The sequence below is a fragment of the Bacillus rossius genome, chromosome 8 (genome assembly GCF_032445375.1).
Source record: "Bacillus rossius redtenbacheri isolate Brsri chromosome 8, Brsri_v3, whole genome shotgun sequence".
Lineage (NCBI taxonomy): Eukaryota > Metazoa > Arthropoda > Insecta > Phasmatodea > Bacillidae > Bacillus > Bacillus rossius.
The window spans coordinates 36,109,958-36,130,284 of NC_086336.1; the positions used below are offsets into that span (position 1 = coordinate 36,109,958).

Here is a 20,327-nt window from a genome sequence, read left to right on the forward strand (position 1 = left end):
TTTTGAAACACCAAGCTGCAGTTAGAAAAAATATTGTGTTCTATGACTGCAGTTAGAAAGTCAGGAATTGGGGGGGGGGGGGGGGGGGGGGGTGGAGGAAAGAGCTATTCACAAAGCAAAGAATGTGGTAACATTGGTGGTCATCTGGGAGGGTGAAAGAAGAGGGGGAGGATGCCTCCCCCAGCAGCCACAGTGAAGAGAAGCAGAAGAAACCCAGTGACAAACTCCATGTGCACCCTCTCCTTCATCCTGCATCGCTCATCTGTCACGCCTGTGCAGAGGTTCAGGAAGCTCCGGACTAAAGTGGCATATGTGACATGTTTTAGATGCTGAGCCTTTAGTTTTTTCATCTAAGCTGTTCTGAATGGCAAGATACAAGTTTGTGATTGTAATGCGGCCTCCACTTTTAGTTTCCACAGTATTGGTAAATCATAGCATTATATTCAGGTAAACACGGTATACTGACGTTCGATAATCTGGCCAACTTGCTAATCAGGCATGGCTGTGATCCCAAATGTGCCAAATTAAAGACCTTTTACCGTATCTACGTGTGCCTCAATACGGAGTATTGGTTTCAAAGTCTGAGTAAATGTAAGGTTACTGCTTATGCACCATAGCTAGTAATCAGTTAATAAAAATTGTGTTAGCATAACTTACATCCTTTCAAAATATTTTTTTAATTACACTTAAGGTTGTAGTCCCCCATAATCAAAAGTTGTAAGTTTGGTAGAGTTGTAAAGTAAGATTTACACAACTGCTTTTGATGATAATTGATGGCTTAATTTCTCGTTCACTGGTTGCAAAGTGATGCTAAAATAAATGCAGTTGCCAATGCTTGGTTCTCAAGCTCAAATGTGACTGTAATGAACAAATTAGGAAAAATGATAAATTCTTCTTCATTATCATTGTTAAAATTTTGGCACCATTCTAATGTAAAAATCTAACTGTAAAACCATTTTGAAGAAAGGCAGTAGAGACTTGCCAATCTTTCATTGAAAAATTATTAAGTCACCTAACATTTAATACACTGATGTACCCACTGGCCCTTTTCTTAACGTGAGCTGTAAAGATGTGTTAGTGATAAAAGCTGCTTTTATTAAACCTATTTTTACTAGGAAATCATTTTAATTTGAGCTCAAAAATTAATTAATGATGCAGTGTGTAATTCATCCATAAGACCCAGTTTTTAAAAAATTGGTTTACCTCCTTATTTGCCCAGATCAGAAAAGATAAAATTAAGAAATTCAAAGCAGTCCCTATGAAATGCAAATAGTAAAAGGGTGAATACTGATATACAACGAATTACCAATAAAACATTTCTATTTAAACTCACCTGCACTACAGCATGGAAGAATGCCAGAACATACACAAGGGGCTTGTAGAAAGGATGGTAACACCTGTCCAGACCATCCGGAGGTATTTTATGAAATGTGCTCCGCAGATTCAGTTTCAAGCCATTGGGTGGTTCCATAACAACTGCACAGGTTGTTAGTTACATTAGAGACTCTGTACAACCGATTTAGGTAAGTAGATTTCTACATATCTTAAGCATTAACTTTAACAACTTTAATTATCTAAATATTGCTCCAACATATACTTCACCACTGCAACTAAATTTTGAAGTAACAATATTTAGTTTAGCATTAATTTATTGCAAAAAATGTGTTAAGAAAATGTTTAATTCACACTATAAAAAAATTATTAATAAATCAGGAAAAAAAAATGTTAGGTTCCAGGACTGTGTAACAAGAAAGGGGAATTTGGATTGTGCATTATCATTGCATAAGACCATAGAAAGTAATGTATAAAGGAGGGCAGTTAAAAAACTAAGATTGTAAAACTAATATATTTAGTTATTTACCATGATAGTGATCATGAAAGTGGATTTAAGTAAACGTTTTATTTTGATCTTCAGATGCATGTCAATCAAAAAAAAAAATTTGATTATTGTACTACTGATATATCGTACAAATATACTACATATTTTAAAATTGTATGAATAATCTGGGGCTTTAATTTTAAGACCTAAAAATAAATAATTTTGAACCGGATGTACACCAACTTTGAAAACCAAAAAAATGCAAGAGATTTGACATAACCGGCAATTAACCGGGAAAAAAGTCGCGAATTTCTAGATAATTCTAGGTTGTTTTTTTTAAAGTTAAGTTTTAAAGTTTTAAAGTTTATAATGTTTTCCTTTTTCAGACGGGCGAGACTTAGCCTCTTAATTTTGTTTGCCCTTCCATGCCACTAGGCCAACAGTGAACGTCTTTATGAGCAAACGTAAGTTGCTGAAATCACACTAGCACGACACATAGGATGCGATGCAACAGAAAAATATCCAGATGCATGCCTGCTCCTTCTACCTTACTGTTTTAACTTCTGCCAGTGATACTTATCTTGGCAAAATAAGGTTGCTCACAGCGCAAAATTGTTTACCCCTTTCATGCAAGCACAGCAGACACTGCATCATGCAGTTCGTTATCTAGAAACTTTGGAGCATCGTCTGGTGAAGAAACCTCAACTGCGTACAAAATACCTGACCTTTATGGAGGAATAATTGCAGTGTGGCATGATGTTATATCAGCCTATTTTCTTCCTCATTATGAAGTTATCAAGACGGAAAGCACCACTACCAAGCTACGCATGGTCTTAATGCATTTGCTAAGACCTATTAAAACATGAGCCTAAATGACATGCTGATGACTGGCCCCCAAGTTGCAGACAAAATTTCGAAAAATTCTGCTTCGTATTCCTGTTAATGCAGTTGTATTCACTGCGGACATCAAGAAATTGTCTCGACAAATACTGGTAGGCAAAGAACATCAAGACTTTGAATGCATTGTATGGCAATGTTTTCCAACTGCTCCTATAGTGCACTATGATTTGCAGACTGTTACTTACGGTGTTTCATCTGCCCTAAATAGTCTTTTGCACCCTGACCAAATCACTTGAGAAGCTACTGCCTAGGCTGCTACAAGTTAATTGCAGCATCCTTTACCAGCGGACAGTGGTTTTGATCTCTAACAGATGTCAACAAGATCATGTCATAAGTGAACACTTTGCCTCCTCTTTCCTTTGCTGCATATACGTGCGTTCAGGCTTTGTGACTCATGCCCTTAACCCTTGTTAAGTCATCATTATTTAAGATTAGCACCATCGTGTGTATGTTGGTTGCTTGTGTTGGAAATTTCTATGGTTACTTTATTGTAGTTTGAACTCACTCTGTTAAATTATTATTACCAAAACTGTCCTCTGGAAGAAAATAATCGAAATAAAGGACACAGAGACTAGTTAAAGGAGTGCAGGAGAGAGGAGAAAAATGGAACAGAGTGAAGGAGGAGGAATGGTGGAGTGACACGGCAAGATGGAGGCATTTTACTTTGCTACCCAACCACACGCTGGAAGCAGTTGAGGATGATGATGATGATGATGATGATGATGCTCAACAACCAGAGCTCAATGAACCAACCTTTCAGAGAGCGCTGCAAGATCCCAATGGGGAAATCCGGGCTGGGGTCGGTCGTCAGCCAGAGTCGGAAGTCCTGATGAGGATCAGCGATGCTCTCCAGTAGCTTCTCGAGGTCGCGGACAAACCTCAGGAGCAAGTGGCAGTTCTGGAGCATCAGCCAGTGGCCGCGAACAATGGCTGTCTCCAGCAGACGTACCGCAGCCTGCACAAACACCATCAGTCAGGGCTACATGTCCGCGCAATTACATTTCATCCGGTGACAGCATCCACAAACACAAACTCTGCTAAACCAAACTGCGAAAAAATACTAATACACCACAATATTTAATAATCTCCTATTAAATTTCTCAGTGGGCTGCTACTGAGAAGACACGTGGATAATATCCACCAAAGTAAATTGTTTTAACAACTGTTATTAGAGGAAAATATATTTTGCACATTTTTAACTAGACTAATGCAACATTTGTGACTAGACTTACTGAAAAGCATGAACACACATGTATTCTTCTAAAGCAGTGGTTCACAAAGAGTGAACAAGGACTCACTGGTGTGCCCTAGAAGATTCATGTGTGCAACTTATGGTATTCCAGATATTAAGTATATGTGTCCAGATAGAAAAATAAATAGAGTTACTCTATTATACCATTTCATTATGGATATACCGCTTTTTTTTACTAACACACCATTATTATGTGTTATTTGAACGACTCTACAACATGTTTTACTCGAACAGTGATTTAGTTCAGTACAGTGCTATAGTTGCTCTTTAGTGTTTGTATTGTATTGTAACAAAATAAATTGAATTATAGCGAAATAAATCAAAAGAAAAGATTGAAATGTATTGAAATAATATATTTCTCTACATTTTAAGTGAAACAAACGAAATAATCTGAAACGAAACAAATGGAAATGCAATACAACCAAATGTAAAGAAATGAATTGAAACCTAATGTATCAAACTAAATGAATTGAAACAAATTAATTGATCAAAATAATTGATATTTTGTATTTTTTTATCACATAATTTTTTTCTGTAATAGCTGACTCAATTATAACATATTTATCATAAATTTGTGTTTGGTGCACCTACAATTATTTGAAGGATTTTGAATGTGCTCAAACTTTAAAAAGTATGAGAAACTCTTTTCTATAGTATTTATTTAGTTTATTTATTTCCTATATGCATAATATAACACAGCAGTGGCTACTTAATCAGGTATGTTCAGGATCACAGCCTTGCTGGATTATCTAATGTCAATATAGTTTTTATTAATACAAAAGAAAGTATTAATATACAGTTCAATGATATTTTAAACACATTCTAATAAATCACTCTATGGCAAGTAAACATGCTCCTAGAGCACTACTATTTAAAAAAGTTTGTGATATCACATTTCATCAAAGTTAACAAATCCTTTAATCCACCCAAATAATACCTACTAAAGGCAAGCAACTCAATTTGGATTGAATTAAAGAATATTCTGAACCGAAGAATGGTGGATTAAAGAACATCAACTACTGTTTATAAATATATATATAAAATTTTCCAAAAGAGGCTGCTACTGAAAACTGATATTACATGAACACATCTCTTAAGTATCACTTATTACTTGAGACAAGACTTTATGGTTTTATTTTTTAAATAAATTTGTTTTAAAAAAAAGAGACTTTGGTTTCATTTTGTTAATAAATTCTTTTTATTCATAAAGATTGTGTATTCTTTGACAAGTAATACAATCAGATATTTCTCCATACTAATTTCACCAAAATAGTGCTATTTTGACTTCTACATGATGCACTTTTGCAATAAAATACATAGTTTGTAATAAGCCTGTCTAGGATAGAATTATTTGAAATAAAATAAAGCTCAAGTACATGTGTGTTTGGAAAATGTACATATGCCAAGAAAGTAAAAAATTAGTACACCTATCCCTCACTTAGCACGACTAATTCGTTCTTAAAAATGCTCGTGTTATTCGAAATCGCGTATTCTGTAGCATTAGTCTCCATAAATAGCAAGGCTAATTTATTTAATATGTTCCAAAATTGTGTAGGAAAATTGACTTTACGTAATATAAATGCGTTGAATAACACTCAACTATAAATATGTCACACCATTTATCTTTATATGCCTACCATAGTACTTTTTATGACAAATACGACACCGCGTACAGAGAGATATGTGGTTATGTACTTTATCGGCAGTTGGCTGGGTGACTTTCCCGCCCGGGCGTGACCAACTCACGTCGCATATCTTTCCAAACCATCCTTTACTGACAGTGAAACAAATATTACTGTCCGGATAATTACATTTTAATTTTAAAAAAAATTAAAGTACTTATTCGCGTATCACTACCTGGTACACACCAATCCTGTCAGGTCAATGATTATTTTTTTCATTGCAACATTCATTTAACAACCTTTTTCACGTGAATCATCTGTTCATTTCTGTTCAAGTATCTTATGTAAAATATATTCCTGCTAGTACAACCAACAGCATCAGACTTACATAAACTTTTGGTAAGAGTCCTTATTTCGTACGATTGTGTGCACAGTTGACTTGCTTAAAACTAAAGTGCGAACAACATAAGCGTGGCCTTCATGACAATCTGCGCGCCGTAATACTTCTAGTGTTGTCTCAAATACTTGAACATGATGCATTATGAGTGATCAAGCACGTACAGTTCCCGGCAGCTGAATGGGCAGACGTTGCTTTTGTTTGAGTAAATTCCCTGCCACTGGCTAGAATGAGTTCACGGCCCGGTTTGTGGCCAGGCCACAACGGTACGTCACAGCGACATACGCAGACGTAAACACATTTGGTCCTTTGCACTCCATAGCCGCGATTTAACTTACCATAGCTGATGTTTGTACAACAGCCGATAGCATCTCTTCCCCTTTGTTTGTCTAACTGTATCCCAGGGCACATCCATTTTTTTTACAGAAGTTGAAACAGACATCGTGGCGTCGTGCTCGACTTTGTTTTTGTCTGCCGAGATTTCGTGCTAACTGAAATTTACAGACGTGCTATTCAAGACTGGGGCAGTAAAATTCACACCGCGCTAAATGAATCTGCACAATCTGAAGACGTGCTAAGTGAGGGATAGGTGTAATTAAAAATAGATGCAACCTTAAACACAAAGTAAAATTTTTTTTTTTTTTTGCTATTTATTTAGAAAATACCTTTTAGTACAAACTTCATGCTGACAAAATTACTTTCTTATAATTGAATACATTAAAATCTATGTTTCTAAGATATTTATGAGTTAAGTTTTTCTGAAAAGCTGATTAATCTGATGAATGTCTTAAAAAGAATTTCTAGAATTACTTTTTAATCTTCTTACTTTCCTAATATTCTATGTAGATTTTTAATTTCTATGATCATTCTATATTTTTTTTTTGGCAACTTGTACAAGCATTTTTTGATGCCATAGACTGTTGTGTTTAAAGTGACATTGGGAAAGTGAACATTTCTCACCTCTTCTTGACCTTGGCCCAAAGACAAGTGCCGAAACTTCACCCCACCACCAGTGGAATCAGCTAGTTTCATAAGGTCACTTGTCGGATCTGAGCCAGGACTGAGTATAAACACCACAGGTGTTGTAGGGGTGCTCTGCTCATAGATGTTGTTCAAACTATACAAACAGTGTTCAAAACACATTTAGAGAGAGAAATTAAATCATATATTGCAAGCACATATGCAAGTATATATTTATGTGTGTGTATAGTGTTTATTAATTTTACAGAAAAACCAAAACATATTGGGTACGAATCAGCAGGCACTATCAAAGAAGAGAAAGAAAAAATTTACATAAATTTTACTTAAAATTTTACTCAGAAACAACTTTAATTAACATTTTTCATGAATTGACTAATCTTGGATTCAAGATTGTTCATGTACTGCTCTGCCCTTATTTCAGATTGTACTACCCAACCCATAGTCTCATTTTCTTTTGTTAGTCCTGTCAGTTAGTAGTCTTATGTTTTGTCTATTGTGTATATGAATTTGTTGTGCCTAACTTTAAAGTTAACTAGCTTTAACTGTTGATAGGCATGTTACAAAATAGTTTATTAATTTAAAAAAGCAATATCTTCCTTTACAAGTGACTTAAGTTCTAAGAATACATTAAGTCTTATTTTTAATCCTTTAGGAGGAGAAGGTAGGAAGAGTAGATACGAACTATAAAATAAGTAGTTGTGAGAATTGAGAATGCTTATATGTTAAACAGTTTTACTTGCTTGATGAAATTTATCTCTTATAAGTATTTATTATTGTGCTAAAGTGCAATTTTATTTTCTTATATGTTTATTTGTTTAGTTAGTAACCCAGCTAGTTATTAACCCAGCCATTAGTGTAGCTACATTTCTTACAGTTCCATTGTTTTTCTAAGAGGAATTATAGTAAGGCTAGAATATTTTATCAATTTTCATTCCTTTTTATGATACTGCTGCACAGATTACATTTCATTGTTGGTTTTACATCTTTGAAATAGATTCAAAGTAGCAATTCTGGTTGTAAACTATCCTCTATGTATTAGTCTTCCTTGGTTTCTTAGCATGATAAAATTTGGAATAAACTACAATAATGAAGGGGAGTTTGAGCACTAGCTATAAACAAGGGGTTTGGACAGACATATTCATCAATCATCAAACATGCATCACTCACGCCTTTGTGGTTTATGATTCAAGATGTTAAATCAGCTTACCTTTCATTGCCCAAAATAACAACATACTAACTTCACTGAGATCTCGCATATATTTTTGTAACATCAAGGAAGGGGAGGGGGTGGGTGGGTTTATACCCTATCCCCCCCTCCCCTGCTCCCACCACTGACATCAATGTACCCCACATACGTGGCCTACACCCACTAGGCAAGAATCAGTTATCAACCATGGCCATGAAAGTCTATCATCTACTCAATACTCAACCTGATGACGGGAGGCGTGATGTACTGCTCCCCGAGAATGTCGACGATGTAATTCGTGACCGCCATGTATATGCGGTCCACTCTAAAGCACCGCAGCAGCATCAGCAGCTCAAACTTGTTCACCTTGGTGCTGTAGTCCCGCGGCAGTTCGGCCAACTCCGGCACATCCAGGTCGTACCACTGCACAAAGAGTTGACACAAGTTCCCTGTCGTGCACGGAGCCAAGAACTTTACCTCACCATCACCATATTGTTCTGCCCAAAACATCGCAGAAATGGTTCTTGACCAAGTCTGATAATGATTATTATGTATGAATTAGAATCTACGTCAATAAACACATTTGGCCACTGTTTTGGGCATTTAACCACCATGGTGCAGACTATGAGCTGATAAAAGTAACAGCTTCATGAGGTTACCATGTAATCATGCACACATGGCCATTCTCTGCCGACATATATGTGGATGTAATGACTTCTATGAGATGGACTGTAAATGTCAATTGCAACAAAAACAAATTTAACATTGAACTAAAAAAATCTAACCGCTTGTTACACACAGCATCAAAACTGACATAATTGTTAGGTCACTGTCTCCAAACGTTTATGAGAAGACAATGCTAAATCTGTGATGAAATGTTGTCATTGGCTGAAAATATTACATCTTCGCTGCAAGCTGTAAATGACCTCCTTCCCTTAGCCTGTAGCACTTCCACCATGAGCAAGTGGGGATCAATAGCATGACACCTTGTGAGCCTGCAACATCTCAGTGCTGGCCTGGACATGTTGCAGAGGGATTTAGGCACCGTCAAGTGACGCTTACTACAAACACTGGTTCTGAAAGTGTTAATTCTCGAGCAGTTATGATGACCTAATTGACTCATGATAAACATTTAAATTAGTTTAGATGTGAGTTCCATGTCATGTTCGAGAAAGACAGTGGACTAACGAGCGACAAATAAATAATGTTGGCTCCACAAATGTGAGTAGACATGAGACTTATTGTGAGAGTAGTTTTGGTGTAAGTTGCAGCACCTACTGAGTTCAAACTGTTAAAATAGGTACATTTGATTGACATTTATATTGATTGTGTAGAGCTAAACATAAGACTTTTTTAATTAATTATTTACAGTAAGTACTAAGCCTACATAGCTATTGTGATAGCCAGCAGGCACTTCATTGAATGTTATGAACTATATTAATTATACCTATACGAAAGGAGAACAAACACTAAATGTTCAAGTTCCTTTCTAGAGAATTATAAATTCAAAATGGGGAAAATGAAATTTACAAGTAAAGTTACAGCAGCAAATTATTATCTGTCCCATATGATATCTCCAGAATGGGAAATGGTATCTCTCCATAAGCTCATACTCACCTTAATTACAACGTAACCATCATATATTACTTATGATTTTGCATAATGCTTTAAAGTTTAATCATAATGTCTCTAAAATTCTCTGAATCTATGGTACCAACCTTAACCTTACACGAGATTAAGTTAAAATAAACTTGCCTGTTTCCATTCATCCACATGAGATGAAATTTCATTGTGCAAAGCTCCAAATGTTTCTGGAAAATCTGTGCTTAACTTGACTATGTCTTCCCAGCCCTTAAAAAAAATTTTGTTTCAGTGAAAGAATTTTGATAATCATAACTCACATAATATATTCTTGTCTAGGAACAAATAAGAGATATACAAAGCTATCATTTTAAACACTGCAACATTTTTAACACTAAACAATATAATTTACAATTAAAAAAAATTAAATTTAAACATCACTACTACATACCTTTTAAAAATATTTTATACTTACAGTAAGTCCTCTATTTACGTCGTACCGATTTACCTCATTTCGGATTAACGTCGCTAATGTTTGAGTACTCATATTTCAATTTAAGTTGTCGCCGATTCACAATAACGTCGTTTACAATGACCGTAAATCTTTATTTTAACCAAAACACCGTATATAATTCGTTTATAATTCTTTGTTTCCTTCGGTAGTTAATTTATGCTATGTAGCGTAAGCTACACGTTCACCGCCTTATCTTATCATACATCATGAGGGACGCTTCCTGCTCTCCGCGCGGTGATGCAATACTACCAGCCCGCCCGCTCGGCCACCCACGTATCTCGCACGTAGAAGTGTTATCTACTTCCCGCAACGACACAGCATTTTCTCCTACCCCTTTTCGGCCAACTCCTTGGCACTTCAGTAGAGGTGTAAAAGTAACTAAAAAAAGTGTACCCGTATGTATTCGTTACTATAACAATTAGTACTCGTTACTTTCGTATCGTTACTCGTTACTTCTGATACCACATAACATGCTATGTTATGTAACAGCAACGAATCGAGTCGTATTTCGTACGCGTAAAGTATGACGTCGCGTAAATAATAATAAATTGAATATAAACAATTAGAAGTATTTGATAATTAACAGCTTTTGTTAACCAAGAAACAATAAAATCTCATTAGAGCTGCTTTATTATAATATCTCTTTTAAGATAAGAACAAAAAACGTGAAAATACGTGATAGTAAAAAACAAAAACATAAATATTTATAATTTTTAAAAAATACTTTCTTACGTTGTTTCTGTTCCAATCTCAAACTTTGTCTACACACACAATACCTTTAATAAACAGTAAAAAACTTGGACGAAGAATTTCCAAATTATACTTTTCTTAATAAACAACATCGTTCTTTGTAACGAATAAGTGCGTGCATGCGTAAAACATACGAAAAATGCGAGTAACGAAATGCATTCGTGTGTAACGTTTCGTTACTCGTTACTAGATGCCGCACCCGTTACTCAGTAACGAATACATACGGTTTGCTACAGCTCTACACTTCAGTCGCTATGATATCATTGAGTTGGCCGGAGTTTTAAACGTGCCGTTGTTAACTTTATCGTAATTAAATGCGTTTGTAGTAGGCCTACAGTATCAGCTCACTGCAATTTATGATTTTTTCTTCATAAGATGTCTTCCAAACGACTATATATCTGTTTTTATATTTCAATCAATAAAGGTAATAAAGCAGCTGGTTAAATAACCATTCTATAAAGCTGAGAAGTACTAGTTGGACTTGTTTTCCACGCTGTCGGTTGTCATTTGCTGATAAAATTGCCCGTTGTCACGTCTGTATGCCAGCGCTTCCGGTCGACCTTGGGCCGTGGTCGGCCGGTGGCATGAAACATGGCTCATTTTGCGTCGTTTCTATTTACGTCGCGGTTTTCAGGAACGTAACCCCGACGTAAACCGAGGACTTACTGTATATCTAACACATAATAATATACACATACACACACATTTTAAATAATTCAAAACATTTCTTTTGAACGGACATATACTATATACTTCTTTTGGCTAGGCACATTAGTAAAAAAAAAAAAAGAATGCTTATGATTGCAGCATAAAGCAAAAAGTGTTACAAACTGAAAGACAAAAAAATCTAATATCTTCTATTTATTTCACAGGAATATAGCTAAAAAAAATATGTTATACCAAAATTTATACAAAAAATCTAAAAAAAAAAAAATATCTGAAAATTGCATGAACATACTTGTAAAATGACACAAATATAACTATCAAACATAAAATAAATAGAAAATACAAAAAAAAAACTTCTTGAAAATTAATAGTTGCATTTAGATTCATTTGACATTTAGAATCATGACAAAATTTGTTCAAGCCCATGCAAAAAAAAATGAATAATAGAAATTTGAATCATACATATACCTAAATAAGTAAAAAAAAAAAAAAAAACTTAATTCCACTAAATAAATTTTTTTATGGTAAGCAAAATATACACACTAACATGAGCTTCATCATTTTTCTGATTTAACTTTGCAATTTTAAGTTATCCACCATCACAAATACAACAGATATATTTTTAATACAATTTTTATTGCCAGAAACATACCACAATAACAAATTACAGGTCATGACACTATTAATTTTTAGTGGCCAATAAAAAAGCGAAAAAGTAAAATCAAGTAACTATCACATGCTAAGCACTCGAGACGCCAGACACAAAAAAATCATCTAGAGCCTATACCAGTTTCTCTCCCTGGTAAGAAAACTTTGTAACAAACTGGAAATCTGAACTGTCAACCATAGGTGAGGCAGTTAAATTCACGAACCTGGCTGGAAATCCAACGTCCTGGGGAAGGTTTATCAGATTTTTCCAAGCTTACGTTGCCCTTAATAAAGAAGTCAAGTTCCTCTTGCTTCACTTTTCCGATGCTCTGCTGTAGCTTGATTGTCATTTGGAACGAGAACAGGAGTTTGTGTTTTTCGAAGATGCCTGAAAAAAAAAAACTCTTGTGATATGTAGTATTCCAGTTATATAGATAGGTTTTAATAACTTAAATCTATATACAATCTAAACAGTATGTGAATATAATTATGAACAATATTTATGCAATTAAATTGAAATGAAACCAAATTAACAATGAAAAGCATGTCAATAAACCCAACACACCATAATACAAGTTATATTACACTAAACAGAACTAAAATCAGGGGTGAAGGGTGATTTTCAAAGCCTGGGAACAAAATTACCAGGAATTTCCACTATGGTAAATACTCATTATGATTGTTAAACTATTATCCTTCTTTATAATTTAAAATGACAAATATAAACAGGCGCGTAGGAAGCAAATATTTAATGGGGGGGCAAATGAGAGTATCATTATAAGTGGTGGATTTAACAAAGGGGGTGTCCGGGGGCTCTCCCCCGGTAGAAAAGAAACTTGTATTCTAAGGAGCAAAATGGTGCTATTTAAGCATCTTTCGTACATAAAAATAGAATGTACTACTAGCAGAAATTTTAACTTTTTTTTATAACAAATTTACTTAAGGCTCGGCATCACAAAACAGTGTTCACTTTACAGTTTTCGCCTCGTAGAATTCATTTTAAAGGCAATTTGTTTAATTTTCCCACTGCACAGAGTACATAAATTACAAGCACCTTCAAATTTAGTCCCCAGATATCATCAAGTTATCTAAAGCTGTATAAAAGGCAAAGATGTATTTATAATTACAAATATGTTTCACTAATTGCATCATAATTACATGACGGTGGTTGAAGATTAATATTTGTAGTGTGAGATAATATATTTTGCCAACTATCCATAGCTATAGTTACATTTTCTTAATATGTGCTAACAAACAATGCAATAATCAAAACAAGCTATAATCAAATATTTAAGTGAGGCTGAGCCTTTAGTAAACAATTTAACAAAGACGTCATTATCCCACTCATTGCCCACTCTTAAGTAAATTAATTTGAATATCAGGACAGGAGAACTCTTAATGTTACACACCTTTAATTAAATATTCTTAGATTATGCCAATATTCAGAATGTATTGACACAAGCATATGGTGTACCTAGTCTCCACTGAATATTACTTTAAAACGTGACAGAAAATCTGCTTTACCATTAATAAATCTGAAAATCTAAATATATTATGAGTTATATGACAAAATAACACATTAAAATTGATAAAGTCAAATCACAATATAACAAAACTCGGAATAGTGAGCGGTTCGACATAGCATTTAAAATTTAAAAAAGTCACCAAAAATTAAATTTTCGAAAAATGCAGTTCAACTTTAAAAAAATAAAAATTAAAGATGGAAAAAAGCTTTTCGCAATAACACTCATATCATTTTATTCAGGAAAGTCGAAATTTTATTTTGGTATTAAAAATTTAAAAAGTCAATATTTTAATTTCTTTACTGTCAAACTCCCCTTAAGAATAAGTTTAAAATGCGAACCCCACAGAATAGGCCAGTGAAGATGCTTATAAATAACTGCAAATCTGCTTGATAAATTCTTGTTCAATGATTTGTAGATTCAAAGAAAAATTTTTATTACTCGGAATAATCACGAGCGACGAGCGGAAAAAAATAATGTACCGACATACTAAACTTTAATGTTAAATAGGTATATTAGATATGGTTTTCGGGATCATGTAAAAATTCTTCTCAGTCTAAAGTGCTCAAAAGTAATACCTGTGTTAAAGGAATCCAACTCTTCTTTAGGATCTTTGTCTTCACAGGCATTACAGCCTAATGTGCACTGTTTTTAGGCGGTGATTGTCATGAACTGCAGGACTGTGCAGAACGGTTGTTGAAAAAGTTGATGCTTTTCTGAGTTATTGTACGCCGCAAAAAATAAAATACTGTTATAAATTTTCTCCTTAAACCCTAAATGTTTTTCATCACTGCCATTCCGCACTACTCACTCACGATACTACAGATAAATAAGTTTATTTTAAACAGTTCTGTAGTACGGCTCACAAAGTTTCTTGGACTTAAAAGCAAGACGTACAGCTGTTGAATGATGACGGATGTGCTCTGCACGTCAGGTCGTTACCGTTTGGTAGAAACGAGGCGGGGTGAATGCAAGGGTCTGATGGTCAGGTAGACAAGGGTGGACAAGGGTGGACAAAAACGGAGCGTAAGCTACTGCAACGAGCGAAAACATTTACTGGTCTTATATCCCACAATATTTCCGCTATCAGCACTGTGAAACGTGAATATTTAGAAGAAAACAAGAACAGTTGCCGTATTTATTGTGCCTGTACACTTATCGAAAAATCTTAATTTATTTAAAGAATAAAGTAACGCACATACAACAAAATCCCACAAAACCACTTAGCATTGCAAATGAAGACAATGCCTCTTGTTCATCTGATGCAATGGCCGGGCAAAACCATCACTTTGCCCGGCCATGAAATGTTATGGCCGGGCAGTCGCCTGGGTCGCCCCCCCGGTTCCTACGCGCCTGAATATAAACAATGTTAACAAGTTAAGAGCCACTAATCTATACACACACACACACGCCCGCACGCGCATGTTAACCAAAATCAGCCCAAATGTACTATCCTTTCGTTGATAACATGAAAACAGAGAGCAGAATACAGTAAGATCGTATGGTCGAGATTCCTACCCACCTGTACAGCCATAGTTGTAAAAGTTAGTGGTGAGCATGGAGATGATGTTCCTGAGGCGCCGGTCCAGGATGCTGTCGGGATTGGCGCGGTCCAGGGAGAAGGTGAAGACGCCGAGGTAGGCGGACAGGGAGTACTGGTACATCGGGCTCACCGTGGCCAGGTCGGAGAGCACGAAGAACAGGATCGCGCCCCGCTTGGCGGCCGGCCGGTACCCCTCCCGCAACTTGTCGATGTCTGCTGCTGTCTTTGCAGCCTGCTCCAGCTTCTGCATCACCTGCATCGCACACAAACACCCAGCTGGTTCACTTACAGCTGGCCAAAGTAAACGTTGTGCGTTCACGTTGTGCCGTGTATTAGGGATTTAGGCACGTTTTATTTAAAATTTTGTTATCATAAATATTTTTGGAAATTTAATCTTTTTTTCTCTTCTTATTTCTTTACAGCCAAGCCATCAGCCTCTGTTCTCAGAGGCGAGCTGATTTTTTTTTCCAGCCTTATGCTAGGTTAGCATTCTGGCTAATATTTCTCCCGCCTGTAGCCACGTCGGAGGCCGTTAACTTAATTTCTCCGCATGACTACTTCTGCCTACAGCAGCTTGTGGAGCAGTGCTGAGCCCTGCTAACTCTGTCACAAATTGGTATAAGGTTCACTAGCAGCAAGACACAACAGGAGGATCCCGTGGGCCTTGCGTCCCACAGACCATGCGTTTTTTGAAGCTATCCCCCCCCCTGCTCACCCACCCTTTCTTCTCAGAAGTGAAGCCAGGAGCGATGACCGCTTGTGAACACACGTGGACGGTAACCGAATTCAAGACCATCTCAGGCTTGACAGCCGCAGATACGATTCTGGACTTTAACGACATCTAGCGACGGCTGTGGTCACTAACGCCACTTGTGGGCGTCGGCAGCGCCGACACCAGCGCTTTCGAGCGGAGGTAACGACAACCTTTCTCCCCCTTATGTCTCAGGCCGCTAGGTGGCAACACTGGTTACTCCATAAACCCTTAGCAGTGACACACTCGTCGGCCAAAAGTCTATTTATTAGTACTTCTTCTCGCCACCAAAAGATAGCGCCTCAGTCGCGCAGTCACTCCAGTAAGATCTGATATTTTTTATGCCGGTCACCTTCGGGTGGGCTCGGTAAGTTTCGGCTCAGAGCCTAACCCCCTCCCATTCTCTAGAGACCCCGTGCTTATTATAGACTGATGATATCCCGCTCTGAAAGGACTTCGGTGCGTGTCTCCTGACTGACTGGTACCGTTTGTATCTGCGATCTTCGGCGAATCATCGGCATCGCATCTCGAATTATGTATTTTTCTCAGACTAGAGGGATGAAGTCCCTATCTAAAATTAAGATTAACCAGTCAGTAGTTTAGTTAAAAGTAGAGAACCTTAGTTTTTTTAATTATATATTTTTTTTCTTAAATCATGAAGACTTCCGTGTCTACCGCGCAACGTGGTTCGGGTTTTCGGAGACGAGACTCCCTCTCCTGAGCGCCAGGACCAACACCCTGTTCTGGGAAGTCTTTACGCCATCCCCCCTTTAATTTCCCTCTATTGGCCTTTTGCGCCATTTAAGTATACTGTCTGGAAACAGGTCTGATTCTTTTGAATTTGGACTTCTGTTTCAGACAGGGTTCCAATTTGGGGCAACCAAAATCCTCTGCCAGAAGATCTGGAGTCGGATCCTGAGCAGAATCCACCATCTTTAGGCCTACTACCTCTATCACCGTCAACCTACAGCCCCGGGTGATACCCGCTTCATTCCATTATTTTCTTTGCGAATTCAAAAATAGTGTAACCCAGTTAAGACAGCGGACAGTTAAAGCAGTTCGAGGAGAGGAAATTTATATAATGTTTTGCAAGGACTATATGTACAACCTGTAAAGTTAGCGATGTTAATTTCATTCATTTCTTTAAATATTGTTATTTTTGTTAAACATTCAGGGCCGGCCGTATCATAAATAAAGTTAAAGGATATAATTAATAAGTGTAATTGTGAGGAATTTATGTAAGATCACTTATCAATGAAAATCAGATGTTACAAAGGAATATTTAATCTATAAAAAAAAAAGAATAATGATTAATAAAATAAGGAAGTCTATAGACGTAACTGTTGTTTTTATTTAATTACAGTATAATCCCGCTGATGCGACCCCTCACGGTTTCCGGAAAAACGGACTTATAAATGGAATGGTCACCGCATCGTCGGATACATACACGCGAATGCCGCTCTGGCAGTGTCTAGCCGAGCTCGGCGCGTCCACTATCGCACAAAAAGCAGTCTCAGCTGTCATATTATCTTACCCGCCCGCACGAAAAGACACTGTGGTAGCTTACCTTCTGCGTGAGAAACTGTCAGCATCCTCCTCCCCTCCCACGCCGCGTGCGGCAAAAGCCAGGTTGTATAGTCCATTCTCGGTAAAATAAATATTTTTAAGGGCTTATACGACTGTCCTTCGCCGTTAATAAATACTTTATAAGTTTAAGTTATTATGATACAATTTGTTTATTAGTCACACAGCAGTTTCTGCTGAAAAATCACTAACAGCTCGAATTTTATTGAATAGAAAAATTTAGCAGGGCCATAAATATATTTATTTTACTGCATTTTCCATCTGCATTCCAACGTGTTTTTTTCTCTTTTTTTTTACGCTGTGAAGGGACGTGGAAAAGATAATTGCTTGAGCTGTCAAAATAAACATCGCTGATGGCAAGGGCGGTAGCGCATCCTATTCGTCTGTCGCTGTGATTATCTACTCCAAAAACATGTCACAGCATTTTAGGTTAGCATTGTTCTTATATCTTTTGTTTATAGCCGAATGTTTTCTACCTGATCCACACAAGTTCCTTCGCCACGTTTTGAACGAAAATAACCACATGCCGGCTAGCATAGCCGAACTCGCGTGATGCGAATTCACTTAGCGCAGCGATGTTATAGAAAAATAGCCGAGAAACAAACACCTGGCGATGTCGTTAACACAGTGAACATAGCTTTGTGTGGGCAGTGACACCTGAGATGCAGCTGGCAAGATCACACTAACCAGTCGCAAGACAATGGCACGGGACCGGGACGGCAATAGACGCGCACATAGATGCTATCAGGTGATGTGCGTAGATGCTATCAGGTGATGCGCGCAGTTTACCATTATTGGCTAGCGTGGACAATCTAGAGGGGTGGTATCTATTTTTAGCAGTCTTTTGTACGCCTGCCTGCTTACAGTACAGCGCTCGCCAAGATAAACGTGAACACATAGCGCCCAACAAAGTGTAACAGACTTGTTTTTCAGCTGATTTTACTCAAATTTTCGACTTTCTCTGCTCAAATTTTTCAGTTTCTAAAAAAAAACGGTCGTATAAACGGAATGGACGCATCAGAGGGGGGTCGCATCAGCGGGATTCTACTGTAATCTATAATAACAATCCTTTTTCTCCCAAGTGTTCGTAGGGAGTCACTAAATATTCTTTGTTTACCCCTAGTGTCGCCTCTGTTGTTGACTTTTGATAGTTATTAATTGAGGGCCCCAGTATTAAGAGTTTCCAAATCTTTTTATCTAATTACTTAATTATTCTTTAAGACACTTGGGGTATTACAACGTGCCGGGGAGCCGCGGAGGGCGGGGCCACGCACGAACCCACCTCCCCTGCCTTCTCCTTGGTGTCGTCGAGGGTGCGCACGAGCTCCACGTTGTCCAGCATGTTGCCAGTGGTGGTGGCCAGCCCCATGAGCAGGGAGTCCTCCAGCACCTTCAGCAGGGTCTTGTTCTCGCTGGTCTGCACGATGAGCTCCTCGCGCTCGCTCTCCAGGTCCGCCCGCTCGTGGCCCACCACCACGCTCAGCAGCTGGTCCTCCAGCCCCTGTCCCGGGCACAACCCCCTCACGTCTGTCACTGGCCGACCATCACCGTTCAATCGTTTCAGTCAGGACGTAGTTGTGCAAAAAAAAAAGGAACCAACCCACGTGAAACCCATTCTGAGCATTTTGAAGTTAAAGTTAATTATAAATTGTAATTCTCCTATTGATAATATAATGTGGGTACAATTTTTAATGGTCTAGTATAAATACTGATATGATAATGGCAACGACGGTACAATCACACCTTGTACTATTTGAATTTATTTTCAAATAAAATATAACAAAATTGTGGGTTGGTTCCTTTTTGCATAACTACGTCCAATTACTGCTCTAATAGTTTTCAAATGCAAAAAAAAATTAATAAATAAATAACTTCCAAGATGTAATTTACTGTTATCTTTGAAAGATTTGTGCAATGGGAGTGCATGACTTGATGTAAGTTTTTGGACATACGCCATTGCTAAGAACGTAAGAACTTTTTCTGTTGAAGAAAAACTAAAAAAAAAATAAATAAATAAATAAATAAATAAATAAAAATACCCAAAAAAGACAAAAAAACACAAAATTAAGCAAAAAATTACTGTTGTCAACAAGGATATAAACACCACAAAATATTCCGTAACAGGAATATGGTCAACAAACAAAGGAAAACAAAGAAAAATGTACTAAGAGAACGAAAAAAAACCACAAATGATGACGACACAGAAATACTGACCCCAAAAAAATTCAGCACAACAGTTGAAACGAAACAAAAACACGGAAAAACGAAAAGACGAAACAAACACAATAGTTTTCCAAAACAGAATAGAACGATAAAAAACCCCCACAAATGATGACAGCACAAAAATATTAAACCCAAAATAATTCAGCACAACAGTTGAAACGAGACAAAAACACGACAAAACGAAAATTCCTGTTACGGAATATTTTGTGGTGTTTATGTCCTTGTTGACAACAGTAATTTTTTGCTTAATTTTATGGGTTTTTTTTGTCTTTTTTGGGTATTTTCATTTATTTATTAATTTTTTTATTTTTTAGTTTTTATTCAACAGAAAAAATTCTTAGCAATGGCGTATGTCCAAAAACTTACATCAAGTCATGTAATTTACTG

General features: G+C 36.8%; 1 protein-coding gene across 1 annotated transcript in view; it reads right to left on the minus strand.

Annotated features, from left to right (window-relative positions):
- Positions 1–20,327, minus strand: part of LOC134534735 (dynein axonemal heavy chain 10) — a 426,663-nt gene that overhangs the window by 20,625 nt on the left and 385,711 nt on the right. Inside the window, exons 64-71 of the mRNA XM_063373236.1 lie at positions 19,000–19,218; positions 15,362–15,635; positions 12,541–12,704; positions 9,913–10,008; positions 8,402–8,580; positions 6,951–7,107; positions 3,473–3,674; positions 1,334–1,476 (exon numbers count right to left, since the gene is read on the minus strand). Coding sequence (XP_063229306.1) covers positions 1,334–1,476; positions 3,473–3,674; positions 6,951–7,107; positions 8,402–8,580; positions 9,913–10,008; positions 12,541–12,704; positions 15,362–15,635; positions 19,000–19,218 — 1,434 coding nt within the window. The remainder of the gene's footprint in view (positions 1–1,333; positions 1,477–3,472; positions 3,675–6,950; positions 7,108–8,401; positions 8,581–9,912; positions 10,009–12,540; positions 12,705–15,361; positions 15,636–18,999; positions 19,219–20,327) is intronic.